Source organism: Gouania willdenowi, chromosome 9 (assembly GCF_900634775.1).
Source record: "Gouania willdenowi chromosome 9, fGouWil2.1, whole genome shotgun sequence".
Lineage (NCBI taxonomy): Eukaryota > Metazoa > Chordata > Actinopteri > Blenniiformes > Gobiesocidae > Gouania > Gouania willdenowi.
Genome location: NC_041052.1, coordinates 8,113,860 through 8,127,425, shown reverse-complemented (window position 1 = coordinate 8,127,425; position 13,566 = coordinate 8,113,860). Strand labels below are relative to the sequence as shown.

The window sequence follows — 13,566 nt, the reverse complement described above, 5'->3', positions numbered from 1 at the left end:
ACTGTCACCTATTGTAGTCCTTGTTGAAAGATAGAAGTCTTGTTACTAGTGTGTGCAGTATGTGTATATACCTACTGCACTGAAATAAACAGCACTAAGTGTAAAGAAAGGGCTGTTTCACATCTTTGCTTACTTACTCACAAAGGTCATTGTCTAACTTTTGACCACTAGGGGCGCTAGACCTGTAACTTTCACATCAAGCGGCCCTAGTGGCCACAAGCGCCGCAGCACTGTCGCAAAAATTGATACTGTCAAGCGCTGAATATTGGCCTGAGGAATCATTTAAAATAACTCGTATGGGTCATCTCTTTAGGTCACAAAGTCCACGGTGTGGCTTTAAGTAACCAGGTAAAAACAATGTTTTGGGAATGAGAATGTTCCCAAAAATGTAAAAATTTTATTTATTTTTTTAATCCAAGATAATTAATACAACATAACAATTAAACCACGTTTTTCAACAATCCACATTTTCCCCTTTTATAAACAATTTGGAGCCCATCAGACATGCTCGAGCATGTATCAAACACATGGCCCAAATCCGGCCCTTTAGAGCAAGGTTTCTCAAATGGGGTACGTGATGGCACTACAGGGGGTACTTGAGAGAGAAAAATTAGAAAATTAACAAACGAAAGCATTAAAAATATGGGGTTTATAATGTTTATTTTCAGTTAAAAATGGTAATCATAATATTGATGCTGAAACATGTCTTGGTCCCACGCCAAAGGGAGATGACCGGAAATAATAGAAACTATGGAAATAAATCTGTTCAGGCTGCACTAAACACTGTTTCATTCCACTTATTGACAAAATAATTCTTTAAAAAGTGTTTTATCACTCCTTTACTTATTCCTTATGCTTTATAATTGTTTTTTTCCAGTTCTTATATCACATGACGGCAGTCATTTTTACTGTCAAATTGTTGAAAGAACTCTAAATTTTTCTCAAATTATTCCACAAAATTTCCCCAAATTCCCAAAATCAGGGACATTTAAGTGAAGATCCTGCAGGGAATCATATATTCCTATACTTTATCATATACTGTATCATTTTTATGTAGAATTGCATGCCAAGGAAAAAAATAATGTTAAATTTTCTCTTTTTTCCACCTATAATCTGTGGCCCACTTAATGTCAAACTGGTCCTTACATCTAAAATGAGTTTGACACTCCTGTGCTGGATGGTGACAAAAACACAAATGTCAATGTCATGTTTGGATTTCAATTACAATTACAGGGAACAGATAATCAGCTGTTGTATTTGATCAGCATGGGTAATGGTAATGTCCCACACCAGTGAATACTGAGCTTTGGAAAACTTGTTGAGGTAGATATGATCACTTGCTCGTTGATGTAATTATTATCAGTTTTTGCTCATGATGTTTGTTATTTGTTTCTAGCAGGATACGCATATAAAACATTAAGTTTATTTAAGTTTTTAAGTTTTCTATTAAGTAGAAACATAAGCAATACCAAGACAACAGCATCTGAATCTATATACAAATAAAACACAAAAACAGGAGCAGTGTCTACCAGCTAAATGTAACTTTAATTATATTTATTTCTGATTAGACTGAGGAATCACCACTGGTTTATTCCACAGGTAGCTATTCATACATTTTCAAGTTATTACCTCCGTTAAGGAGACAATAAACAGAAAACCTTTGCATATTATTGATATAACAATCTAAAACTTAATTACATTTCTTTTAATTTTACGTACAAGACAAACAAATCAATGAATATATAAAAGAGCCAAAGTACCAATGTGATTTTTACCCATTGCAGGTAATAAAAAAGATGGTTTAATGGAGGCTCCATACACTCCAACAGTTGTTTCTAAGAGACGCCATGAGATATACAGTACCTTTGCAATTATAAGTCTAGCTTTTTTTGTGTGACGAACAGTGTCTGCCTTTAATATGCAGGCACTGGGCAGAGTTATTAGATATTTACCTTTGCCAAGGAGGTCACATTTTCACATTATTATTATTTATTCATTCCTTTCTTGCCACATCTTTCCTCTTTCTATCTGTACTGTTTACAGGCCCATGTATATACTGTATAGCTTCCTTTTTATCTGCTGCTGAAACTCTGCATATTTCCCCTTTGTGGGACTAACAAAGATTATCTTTATCATTTATTCATTTATTTGTCTGTTAGCAGGACTAAATAAAATGTCTTTAACAGATTTTGAAAAAAAATGTAACCAAAGATAAACTTTACGCCATTGAAGATTCCATTAAAGCTGCACGACCTGATTCTTGAACCATGACAGAGGGACATGGCTGAATTCGAACCGTAAATCCCACCCCCCACTCTGATAATCCCTCCCAGTCTCCTCCTCTCACGGAAGTGCACAAAAGTTTGCTGAACGTGCACTACCGGTAAAACACGTTGCCACGCAAAAGAATTCAGACAATAAATAGGAAAATGGAACATTAGATTATCTGTCTAGAAGGAAAACAGCCACTTGCGAGTCCTAAGTTAGTCCAAGACTGAAAACAAGTGTGCACCGTGCACACTTCACGATATATCACGGCAGCCAATGAAGAGGCTCTGCTCACCCCTCCTTTCTCTAAACCCTGTGATTAGAGCTGGAGGAGGTGACCACCAAGACTTTGTCTTCCGGGGTTTTATTAACTAAAATAATTAATTATAAGGCACAGACAGCACGCAGACGTACAGTTTTTTCAGAAATGATTACTTTTATGACATACTATATGATGCTAATAAGAATTGATTTTTTAATTTAATCATAAATCGAGTACTGCAGCTTTAAAATTTGGAAGGGATCTGGATAAATATACTGATTATGGGTAAGTTTTGAAAAATTCAAAGACCCTATCGCTCATCATTGGTTTGTATTTCGTAATTGACCGATCTTTATGAATTGCTTCTCGTTTATGTCGAGCTTGCTCCTCAATTACTTGTTTTTTTAAATAGGGATGCCCATGTATTTGGAAATACTGTATGGTTATTACGGGAGATCAAATCCTTTAAAGTGTGAGTGATCATGGATTATTGATCCAGATAACTGCCAATATCAAGTTAGTCAGTTGTTCAGCTTTTATCATCTTTATTGTCCTGAGTGAACCAAAATCTAACAAATCCCAAAAATGTTGACCTGTTGACCTGAAAATGACAGCTCACTTTAACATGGAAAGTCCTGTTGAGTTAAATTACTGTTGAAGTCCTGTTGTAAAAATCATAAAAAGACCAAAGATGAAAAAGCAGTAGTTTACAAGTGAACAGACCAAGATGCTGTTCGTCTTCTCTTGGATGAAACAGTCCTGGTAACAGCTAAAAACAGCCGTCAATGCTTGACATTTTTAGAATTCCTCTCCAAAATCAAGCATCGTGCGTGCGTGCGTGTATGAGGGGAGCCAACTGCTATTTGGAATAGAAAAAGGACTGGAGAAAAGGAAACACATGTTTAATACTGGTGTTGGTTTCCTAAATTTGAACATGTTGACTGTATATGACAGTATTACAGTCCAAATGTGTGTCCAAATCACAGGTTGCTCTAGAATTCATGAAAGAGAATTATGCATTTAGTCCCTTGGAATAGATTAGAGCTGCTTCATCTTCACAGGCTGTGCGATGATGAGGATCTTTCCCCGCGGCCAAAGGGAAGGAAGAAGAAGCGAAAGGCTGAGCGCAAAAGAAAAAGGAAAAGGTAGTTTTCTTAACGTATATCTCTCCACCACATTTAAGTAGTCTATATTTTTTTAAAGGGAGTATTTAAATAAATGCTTAATGTAATGTTTATTTTCAAGGTCACCTTCCTACAGTCTGTCACCACCGAGGAAGAAGAAAAAAAAGAAGAAGAAGAACTCCAAGAAAAGCAGGCGACATAGGTAATCTTTGTTTATCCTGATGGATGTTATTAGATGTGTATTTACTTTTTGTGTAACCTAAAGTATGTGTCTATGTTTCTAATTTTAGGTACACATCAAAGAAGTCAAAGCACCGGTATGTATTTGAATTTCTTATACTTATCTCCCTCCAAGCTAGGCTTCTTAGATGTTGTTTTTAAGATACTTTATCTGTTAAAGGCTTCGAACAGTCGCGTTTCTTTCAAGGACATTGCATTCGAGCTGCTAATCTAATAAACTGTGTTTAGGTGTATGAAAAAGACTGATTTTATTTGCAATCTCTTCTTGGTATGAATCATTTTCGCTCATGGTCCTATTCTGTTTGATCCCACCAGCTCGTCCACTTTAAAACGCAAAAGGAAGGACGATCGCAAACATAAGAAAAGGTCAGTCTGTAATCGAAGTCGCAAAATCTGACACAACCTCCCTCCCCAAATGTAAAAACTCACATATTATTACAAAATAATGTAAAACGTGAGTCGGTGTGTGAGCCAGATGGAGAAGAGGAAGAATTGTTTGAAGGAATAACAATCTATTTTGATCCTTTTATCTTGCAACATCTAACTTGTCCTATCGACTGTTTTGTAGTTTAAAGCTCTTTTCTCACTTATTCTACACTTGTCTTTCTTTCTCTTCAACTTTTTTTTTTTTTTTTACTTTTAAAGCTTCCATTTTGTTTCTGCGTACGCCACAAAACAGAGAACTCTGTTCTTTTGTTTGTGAGAAAGCAGAACCAAAAACAAAGTAATTTTTCTTTCACAAGAAAACACAAAGGCCTTCAGATGCAGGACACCTGCCACCCACCACCCATATCAGACTTGCATTAGTGACGACACCTGGACTTTTTTCCAACATCTGGTGCATACCGGGACTTTTTCTTGCCCACTTTTCTCAAATTTCCCAAACTTCCTCATTATTCAGGGCTGTTGCTTGGTGAGTCAAACCTGCCAGACTAAAGTGGCAAAAAAGGGAGTCGTTAGTCTTCCACAGAAAAAGCTTCATTCAGGAATCTCACAAGGACAAACATGGTGGCACTGTGCACATCGGAGCCTAACTCTGTGCTCTTGTAACGCGGGGTGCATGCTGCGGAGCCAGTTAGGGACGTAAGTCTGTGTGTTGTAGTGAATGCAGAGTGAGGGGTTGGTGTTTGGGTGCGGGGTCTGTGCTCATGGCCCAGCAGAAATCGGTTTATGCAGGTGAACACTGGTATTGTGTCTTACATCTCAGACATGGTTCATTGCAGATTGCAAACACTATCTTCTTCTTCTATGGACCAAATTGTGTTTTCTAATCCCTTATCGTAGCGATTGGTGCATTGTGATGTTCTTCAACTGAACTGAGCTCTTGAATCTTTACACCACGCCTAATTTTTAGGGACACAACTACGTGTACAACTCTGATAAATCAGGTGCTTTGGTCAAAATGATACACAAAGCTGAGCTTCAGGTCACCAATATAGGGTATGTGTATGCAGTGACGTGCCGTGACCACTAGGGTTCGGTAGACACTGCCTACCTTGCCTACCCTGACTGCACGTCACTGGTATATACTGTATATGTATGGCTGGTCAATATATTAAGTTTAAGAGACATTGCCATATTTTCCGATAAAAGGTATGATTCCAGGAAGTGTAAAGTAATATTATTTAATATGTATTAAACCCAAGCTGAATGCAGTGTCGGCATCATGGGGGGCATTCGTGGGCCGTGCCCCCCTGCTGACCTACTGTTCCCCTCATACCCCACTCTTCCCACGGTAGAGGGGGAGCTTTTTATTGCTCAAAGTCAAGAGATCTGATTGGCTATCGCAACTGACTACACACACTGACAGCGCAGAGGGAGCCTGCTCTGTTGATTCACATGACGTCACTCACGTTGCTGCATCGCGAGAGCCAAAGCCGTATAGATATAGAATAAATTCAGATGGAGGGCAGGATCGAAGTAGCTTGAGAATATCCAGTCTGAAATAATCAAAATGCCCCTGTTTTGTGTAGTTTACGGCTGCTCCAATCTTTCTAATCGAGAAAAGGAAAAGATATTATATAGAGTACCAAAGTTTGTTGTTCACAAAGGTGAGAAATGTAAAAAGCACACAGAACAATGTTGTAAAAAGTGGATTTTTAACCTACTTGTCAGTGCGGAGCGTTCTTGTGCCCCCTGCAGTTTTCTTAATGCCCCCCATTTAATACTGGCTGGCGCCGACTCTGGCTGAATGGGACCTCAGACATTGAAAGTAATGAAGTAAAACATGTACAGTAGGTGGCGATATGCGCCTATTCAAGTTGGTTGCAGCCAATAACCAAGAAGGAAGAAAAGGAGAAGAAGTTTAATGTAACAAGTTGTTTCGGAGGCTTATAATTAACACATTGACACAGTTTTGGCATTAAAAAAATATATATCTTTTTCAAAGTTGGTTTTATGCGAAGCATTATTTTTGCGTTTTGGGGCATTGGTAAAGAACAATACCTATAACACTTTACAATAAATAATTAACAGGTTTGTAGAATTGTAATGGTTTTCCCTTCTAGTTTTTTTTTAATTATACAGGTTTGCTATTTTTCAAAACTTTTTAAAATACTTTTCCAAAATATTTAACCAAATTTCCATGACTTAGTTCTGATCTGCGAAAATCTATTTAAGACCATTAAAGTGCAAAAACTGAGAGGGCCTTTCCAGTGTACTAATGTAACAGAGGTCTGACAGTGTACCACGGTTAGTAGACACAATGTGGCACATGCAGGGAACGCAACTTATCACTTATCTATCGTATAGCATTGTACAATGGCACAATTGCCTTTGACACTTATTTTGCAATATTTTTTAAATGGATCAGCTATTGAATGTAACATTAGTGCATGTTTAATTATAAGATTACAATAGACACACAGCCAGGGTTCTCTTCTCTCTTCAGCCATTGTTGGTATTTCACATTTGCCAGCCACGTTGCATTGAATACGCATTTTCCAGGCATTTCTAAAACTTTGATATACCATTCCAACCACTGATGCTCCCAGTGGCATGCCAACTAACTTCCCTGGAGAGTGAATTTGTGAGATACCACTCACAAATACCGAAATGCAGCACTTTCACTTTGAGATAACACTCAACTTTTTTGAGGTTTAATATATTTTAAACATTAAAATAAAATAGGCTTCTTTTCCAAAAACTTTCCAAAGCAGTTAAATTATTTCGTGACTTTTCAAGACTGGAAAATAGTTTTTTCAAATTCTATAACTTTTCCAGGAATTCCATGACCATGGGGACTGTGATTATAAATCTAGCAAAACTGTGATGTTCCAAAGCTTCTTCCTAAATGTTGATTGTGATGTAATGCTGAGCAGCTTCTGTCAGTTCACATATCAAAGCCTCTCATTGATCTGAGTGGTTTTCTTCCCCTTCAGCTCACGGAATCACTCCCATCGAAGACGTCGCATCAGGAGGTCAGAGTCAGACTTTGCTTCCGTCCTTTCTTCCCCAGAGGACAGGTAGAATCCCCCTCACCTCCCCCTCCCTCCCTCATCCTACGACCCTTCCTTTACGTTGCACCTTATCGGACTGAGCTGTCGACTGAGTCCTTGGTTACACCAGAGCGATGACTGATAAGGAAGAGGTTACTTCCTGATCGCAGAGTCTCACAGCTTCTTATCACACGCTCACCGGAAATGTCTCAAAAAATCACTCTGGATGGTTTATGGAAAAGATATTATACATTAAATGTTTGTAGTTACACAGCGCTTACATATTACACTAAACAATAAACTTTGGTAAGGTTACACTTTTCACTGGCAAAAACAAAGAAAAAAAATGCATTGCTTAATTATTCTGCTAATTTCTTAAGCTATTAAAAAAATACTGCACAAATATTGCTTGCCACCAATAAGGTTAAAAAATAATGCTTATTTTTCTACCTTACACATACAGTGCAATCTTTTCACGACAGCTATGCACGTTTTATTATTGCAATCAAATACATTGTGACCATCACCAGCCCTCCCTTACGAAGGGTGAAAAAAAAAGTTTATTAAAGGGAGAATATAAAAAGAGAGGGCAATGTTACACCTTAGTGAGGGGAAAGGGAACAGGGAAGAGGAAGTCAGGGTAGGACAATGAAAGAAAATTTAAAAAAAGAAAAATCATGCATTAATGCAATTCTTCTGCCTAATAAAGAGAAAATTATAAGGCACTGAATTACATGTTTGAGGTGAATTACATGTTTCTTCAGAAACAAATACATTTGTGTTTAAAATTCCGTTTGGGTGAATGAACAATAATAAACAATAAATCACCGGTAAAAAATAATCTTTTTTAAATCTTTCCCTTTCAGTCATAAGCAGTAGCGAAAAGGAAAGCTTTTAACTTGCATTTAAGAATATTCACATTAAAAGCTGACTATAGCCTTCCTGGTGGTTTGCAGAGGGTGAAGGCGGGTCTTTATATACAGAATATGAGGACCTCGCATGGGTTAAGCAACGAAGAAAAACCTCCTTGTTCTACATTTGAATTATCAAACATACTAAAAACAAGAACTATTCTGATTTAACCAACATTTTTTAAAAGTCATTAGTATATTAAAGTAGGGTGACCAGCCGTCCCGATTTACCCGGAACAATCCCGGTTTTCAGAGTTAAGTCCCGTGTCCCGGTCGTTTTCCTCCAAATCATTGATTTGTTCTGGTTTTTCACAAGCTCAGCCCCGTTTATTAATAAATGAACGTTTGTTGAAAGAAAAGACAGTGAAAGCAGCAGCGCATTTGGCTTAAAAACATGATCTCTGTGGACTATGAGCTGTCAATCACAGCAGTTGCTATAGTAACACATGCGATATAAACCAATTAAAAAGCTCAAAAGTCTTCCACGCGTTTGCATCTCAATGCTGATTGGTTGATGGCACTGAATATATTACTCGTTTGCTTCTTCTCATGTTTTCTCCGTCAGCATGACAAAAAGAAAAACATTTATTTTTGGGATTATTAAAAAAAACAATTTTATGTTTCCTCTTCGTGGTGCAGAATAGTCTCACGGCAAACGCTTCTTTCTGACAGCAGTTTCTGTCATAAATGTTCCCACAGACACCATCTGCAGAAATCAATGGTGCGTCAGACATTAGGACACCTGGCAGCTGGTGTAGAGCCAACCAATACAGTGCTCAACCACGCAGACATCAAGTGGAGACCTACGACCAAATCAGTGTGTAAAACGGCTCCAAAATCTCGCTCCGTCCTCTCCACTGGAACCGTAAGTTTTCTTTCAGGCCTTTTGTGATACTGCTTCTGTAGTTAAGGTGGATTCCCCCCCCCCCCAGTATGGCATGTGCAGCCACATATTGGTAATCAAAAATTTGATTAAGTCAGCTCACATTTAATTCAATTTTTTTCATTTTTATCCTCAAGTCCCTATTTTGTTGAAATCTCTGTGTTATGTAGAAATGTTCTTCTGATCATGATGAGATAACCACTAGTGAAAAAGGGAAATATAATGAAAACTGAGGCTGGGTTAATATCCATTTAACTTGTAGTGAAATCAGATGATCGGCATCCGTGCTGCTGAAGTAACTGGTTAAAAATAGGCGTTACAAGTGAAACCATTTGGAATGGAACACTGATTTAACTGGTAGTGTGGGTTCTGTGGGATGTACTGACCTATAAGATAATGGTTGGGGAAACACTGAGATGATGGGTTAACACCACAGTTGGTAAACTTCGTCTGCACCAGTGTGTCTCAAATGGGGGTACGTGTACCCCTAGGGGTACCCAATGGCACTACAGAGAGAAATTTACAGACGTGATATGACTGGAAAACATAAAAACTATTCAGGAGCATCTAAATCAGTGTTTTTCAACCTTGGGGTCGGGACCCCATGTGGGGTCGCCTGAAATTTCTGAAAAACTAAAATAGGTTTTTGACTTAAAGAACTGTATTTCTATACTTTCACTTTGTCAATCTAGTTAAACTAAAATGCAGTTAGAAAATAGATAAATATCTGAGCTCAAACATGGTCAAAAACATATTCTAGAAAAAAAATGTCTTTGAGGTCGTCAGAAATTCTTCATATGAAAATAACGTCACGATCCAAAAAAGGTTGGGAACCACTGCACTAAATACTGTTTTTTACCATTTATTTACAAAATGAGATTATTTAAATTATGCATTATCACTCGTTCATTCCATCGATATGATCTATAGTTGTTTTTAATAGTTTTCTAAGAGAAATGTTGTAGTCAGACTAAGGGGGTACGTGGATTCAGAAACAAGAGAAAGGGGGTACTTGAACCACTGGTCTACACAACCTGATCCTGGGATGCAAACTTTTACACAAGTGTAACCTTGAAGCAGGGTTGGGGTCAATTACGGTTATAATTATGTTTTCAATTATCCATGTTCAATTACAATTCAATTATGATTATGATAACTGTCATTATTTCTAATTATGAATTAAATTACGATTATTTTTTTATCCTCAGGAAGTCAAATATAATTGTGTTCCCAATTACTAAAGTTCAATTAAAATAAAAATTAAGTCTGAAACAAATAGCCCCATAAATATTCTTGTTAGCTTTCTGTTAGCATTTCTTATGATAAAAGGTCCTAAATCAGCTGTAAGATACACTAAAAACAAATATCTATCATCCAATTTATTGATTACCTTGCTCGGCTTCCTAATCAATGAAAATATAGGTTTTAATATTTTTGGGGTGGGCATCTGAGCCTTTTTTGTGTCAGTATATATATATTTAAAATGTTTTAAATGGGAAAATATGGGAAGGCTTGATATTAAACATATTTTAATAACTAACTACATACAGTATGTGCAGAACTGTACATAGAACAGTATCATGGTCCTATAGTTTTGCGTTAAACTATAATTTATATTTTCTTATAGAATTTTCATTTCAAAGTGAATCATCTAAATTCAATTACAATTTAATTATGATTACGACAGTAACATATTTCTTAAATTACAATTTTAAGAGCCTTTAAGAGAGAAAAACAGATGGCCAAATGTACGAGAAAACCCCAGGGGCTTTTAGATTTAAGATTACAATTAAATGAATTAAGTCTTCAATTTATTACTTTGAAAGGAGAGAAAAAAACCAAACTTTTACTGTTACATCATGGTCCTTTTATACGCTTCTCTCTTTTAAACATTTCAATACAACATCAAGACTCTGTATAAAGGAATATTTCTACACTTTAGTCTCTCTGGGACCATTTTGGTCAAGGTGGCTGTTTTATATTCACTTGGTGCTGTTTTTTTCTACATTTTCATTAAAGATACCACACAAATATTCCTTCATTGCAATAGGCAATCTGTGGTAGACATAAAATAAACATTGAGTTGGTGGTGTTTGTTGGAACTCCTCCTTCTTATTAATTTCCCCTGGTCCTCATTAATATCACTGTCCTGGTACTCAATAGGCCTTGCTTATTAGGGCATAAAATACATAGAATGTACCTCCAGCAATCATTGAATTATGCTAATGGCCCAGAGGGATAATATGAATTACTCTCCCCTGGGTTTTAAATGCAATCTGATAAATTAATCTATATATTGACTCACAAATTGCTTTGTGTTTCTTTTTTTGGTGAATGGTAACCATACTGGAGGAAAATTGCTCAAGCATGCTAAAGTTTGTTCAGAGAGTTGGAATTGGTGAATAAAAAACGCAATGTTCACTGCTGATCATTTTTCACATTATAATTAAAACAAAAGTTGGTATGAGCAAAAGATGAGCCACCAGATTTTCATCAAGCCTGATCCTCGACAACTCCTGTCCTGCATGTTTTAGATGTCCTCCAACTATAAAACACCTAAATTTAATGCTCATGCAGCTCTGCAGAAAGCCTGATAAATAACTGTTCTTTTGCGTTTGGCAAAGCAGGGAAGCATCTTAAATATGCAGGACGGTATTGAGTTAGTAGTTAGCATAGCATAGACTTTGTTCTTTGGAGATTTTATAGTAAAGACTGGGCGTGTCTTAACTGCTCCAGAAGCCCCGCCCATAACCAAGGCTTTTTTTTTTTAATGTCCCGCCTTTATGCACGTCAGTCAAAACCTTGGTTACTCTTTAACTAGTCTAATAACTTGTGAGTCTTCAATGGCTTCACAGTGGTTCCCAACCAGGGGTACTTGAACCCATTGCAGGGGGTACACAAACATTTGTCAATTTAATTTCTAACATTATTTGACAAATTTGTACATGCACACAGACATTTTGCTCATACATTGATAATAAATTGTAGTACATCTCTTTAAAATACATTAAAAAATGAAGTTCAAAATCTAAAATGGTCAAAACATCAGAAATTCTGTAGATCAGGGCTGTCAAACTTATTTTAGAGAAAACCAATAATCTAAACATTAATGTGCCCCTTTTTGCACTGTCAACTATAAATGATATATGTAAAGTATGTGAGGCACCAACAAAATCTGAGCCATAAGTGACAGATATCAATCCCTTTAGAATCTTAAATTTAAATTTCCTTCAATTAATTTTTTTTTTTTTCAACAAAAGCTTAAATCTGAGGTTAAAGTTTGACCAAACAAAAAATGGTTTAGGCGCCCCTGCTGACACAAACAAACGATGCATAACATGAACTATTGAATACTCACGATATGACAAAAGAATAAAGACTACATGGGCCAAAAAAAAGTTGGAAAACACTGGTTTAAAGAACAAAATTATAGAGTGTGAATGAAGCTAAGTCGAGATAATATCGAAACAGGTAGGGGATCCATTGGAAATCCATTGGTTCTCTAAAATTGCAATTGTTTTGAAATACGTATATGGTAATATTTAACAATTAGCCAGTGCCAAGGAGGTTCTTAAGCTTTTCCTTATGGCATCCAATAAGAAAAAGTTTCAATAATTGTTACTGAATTAGCAGTAAACCATAAACATGTCTTCTTTATGATGTATCTGCCAAAAGTGATGAAAGAAACTTCCCCTAAAACATTTGTGTTGCTGGTTTGTACAATATAATGACATTTACCAGTTCTGTTTGGTTCTACCTCTTATGCCAGGATCAGACTACACAAAGATTGATTTTCTACAAATTTTCCCCAATCGTTGGAGCTCTTTAATGTCAGTAATATAATGATCCAGTCCCTTGATCAAGACATGAGACCTCCATCAAACATAATGACTAACGTGGCAGATATAATGGCCATGTAGTCTGATCTTAACATAAGTGTTCTGTAATCAGAAAGGATTTATGATAATAACTGTGTACACTGGTCGTATCTCATGGTTCATGTGTGGACATTCTGCAGTAAGAAGATCCTCTAGAAGTGAACATACAGTATTTATAGTCACAGGATTAAAGTTATCTCACGATCAAAAAGTCCAGACTTGGGAATTTTGAAATGAATACACAAATTAAAGTCAAACTGCATCGGGGTTTAAAGAGAGAAGGTTATTGTCTTTTTCTTGCAATTTACGACTCTAATGATGCACTTATGTTGCCCGCTCTTCCCTTTTTTTTTTACACCTTACCTTCTTAAGGAGGAAATCTTGATTGGTAAGTCGATGCTATCCGCAGATTTAGGGTGTTACTTGTAGGTCGGTGCAGGCCAAATGTTCACTTCTTACAGGAGAAAGAGCACAATCATCTTGTCCTATACTGAGGGGGTTTTCTTAGTTTAGACTGATCTCTCTGTCTGCAATCTTTTCATTTCTACATAACACCCATTTTG

The 13,566-nt window shown here is 36.7% G+C and overlaps 1 protein-coding gene and 1 long non-coding RNA gene across 3 annotated transcripts in view; one reads left to right on the top strand and one right to left on the bottom strand.

Moving 5' to 3' along the window:
• Positions 1-13,566, top strand: part of srrm4 (serine/arginine repetitive matrix 4) — an 82,400-nt gene that overhangs the window by 64,140 nt on the left and 4,694 nt on the right. The window contains exons 3-8 of one of the 2 annotated variants that reach the window (XM_028458372.1): positions 3,592-3,675; positions 3,776-3,856; positions 3,945-3,971; positions 4,210-4,260; positions 7,275-7,313; positions 8,942-9,107. In XM_028458372.1, the coding sequence (XP_028314173.1) occupies positions 3,592-3,675; positions 3,776-3,856; positions 3,945-3,971; positions 4,210-4,260; positions 7,275-7,313; positions 8,942-9,107 (448 nt within the window). Of the gene's footprint in view, positions 1-3,591; positions 3,676-3,775; positions 3,857-3,944; positions 3,972-4,209; positions 4,261-7,274; positions 7,359-8,941; positions 9,108-13,566 lie in introns of both variants that reach the window. The other variant, XM_028458371.1, reaches the window with a different exon arrangement.
• LOC114470281 (uncharacterized) lies at positions 568-2,133 on the bottom strand. Its single transcript, XR_003674856.1, has 3 exons — positions 2,119-2,133; positions 2,012-2,013; positions 568-695 (listed from the first exon to the last, which is right to left on the bottom strand). It is a non-coding gene; the product is annotated as an uncharacterized LOC114470281 (long non-coding RNA).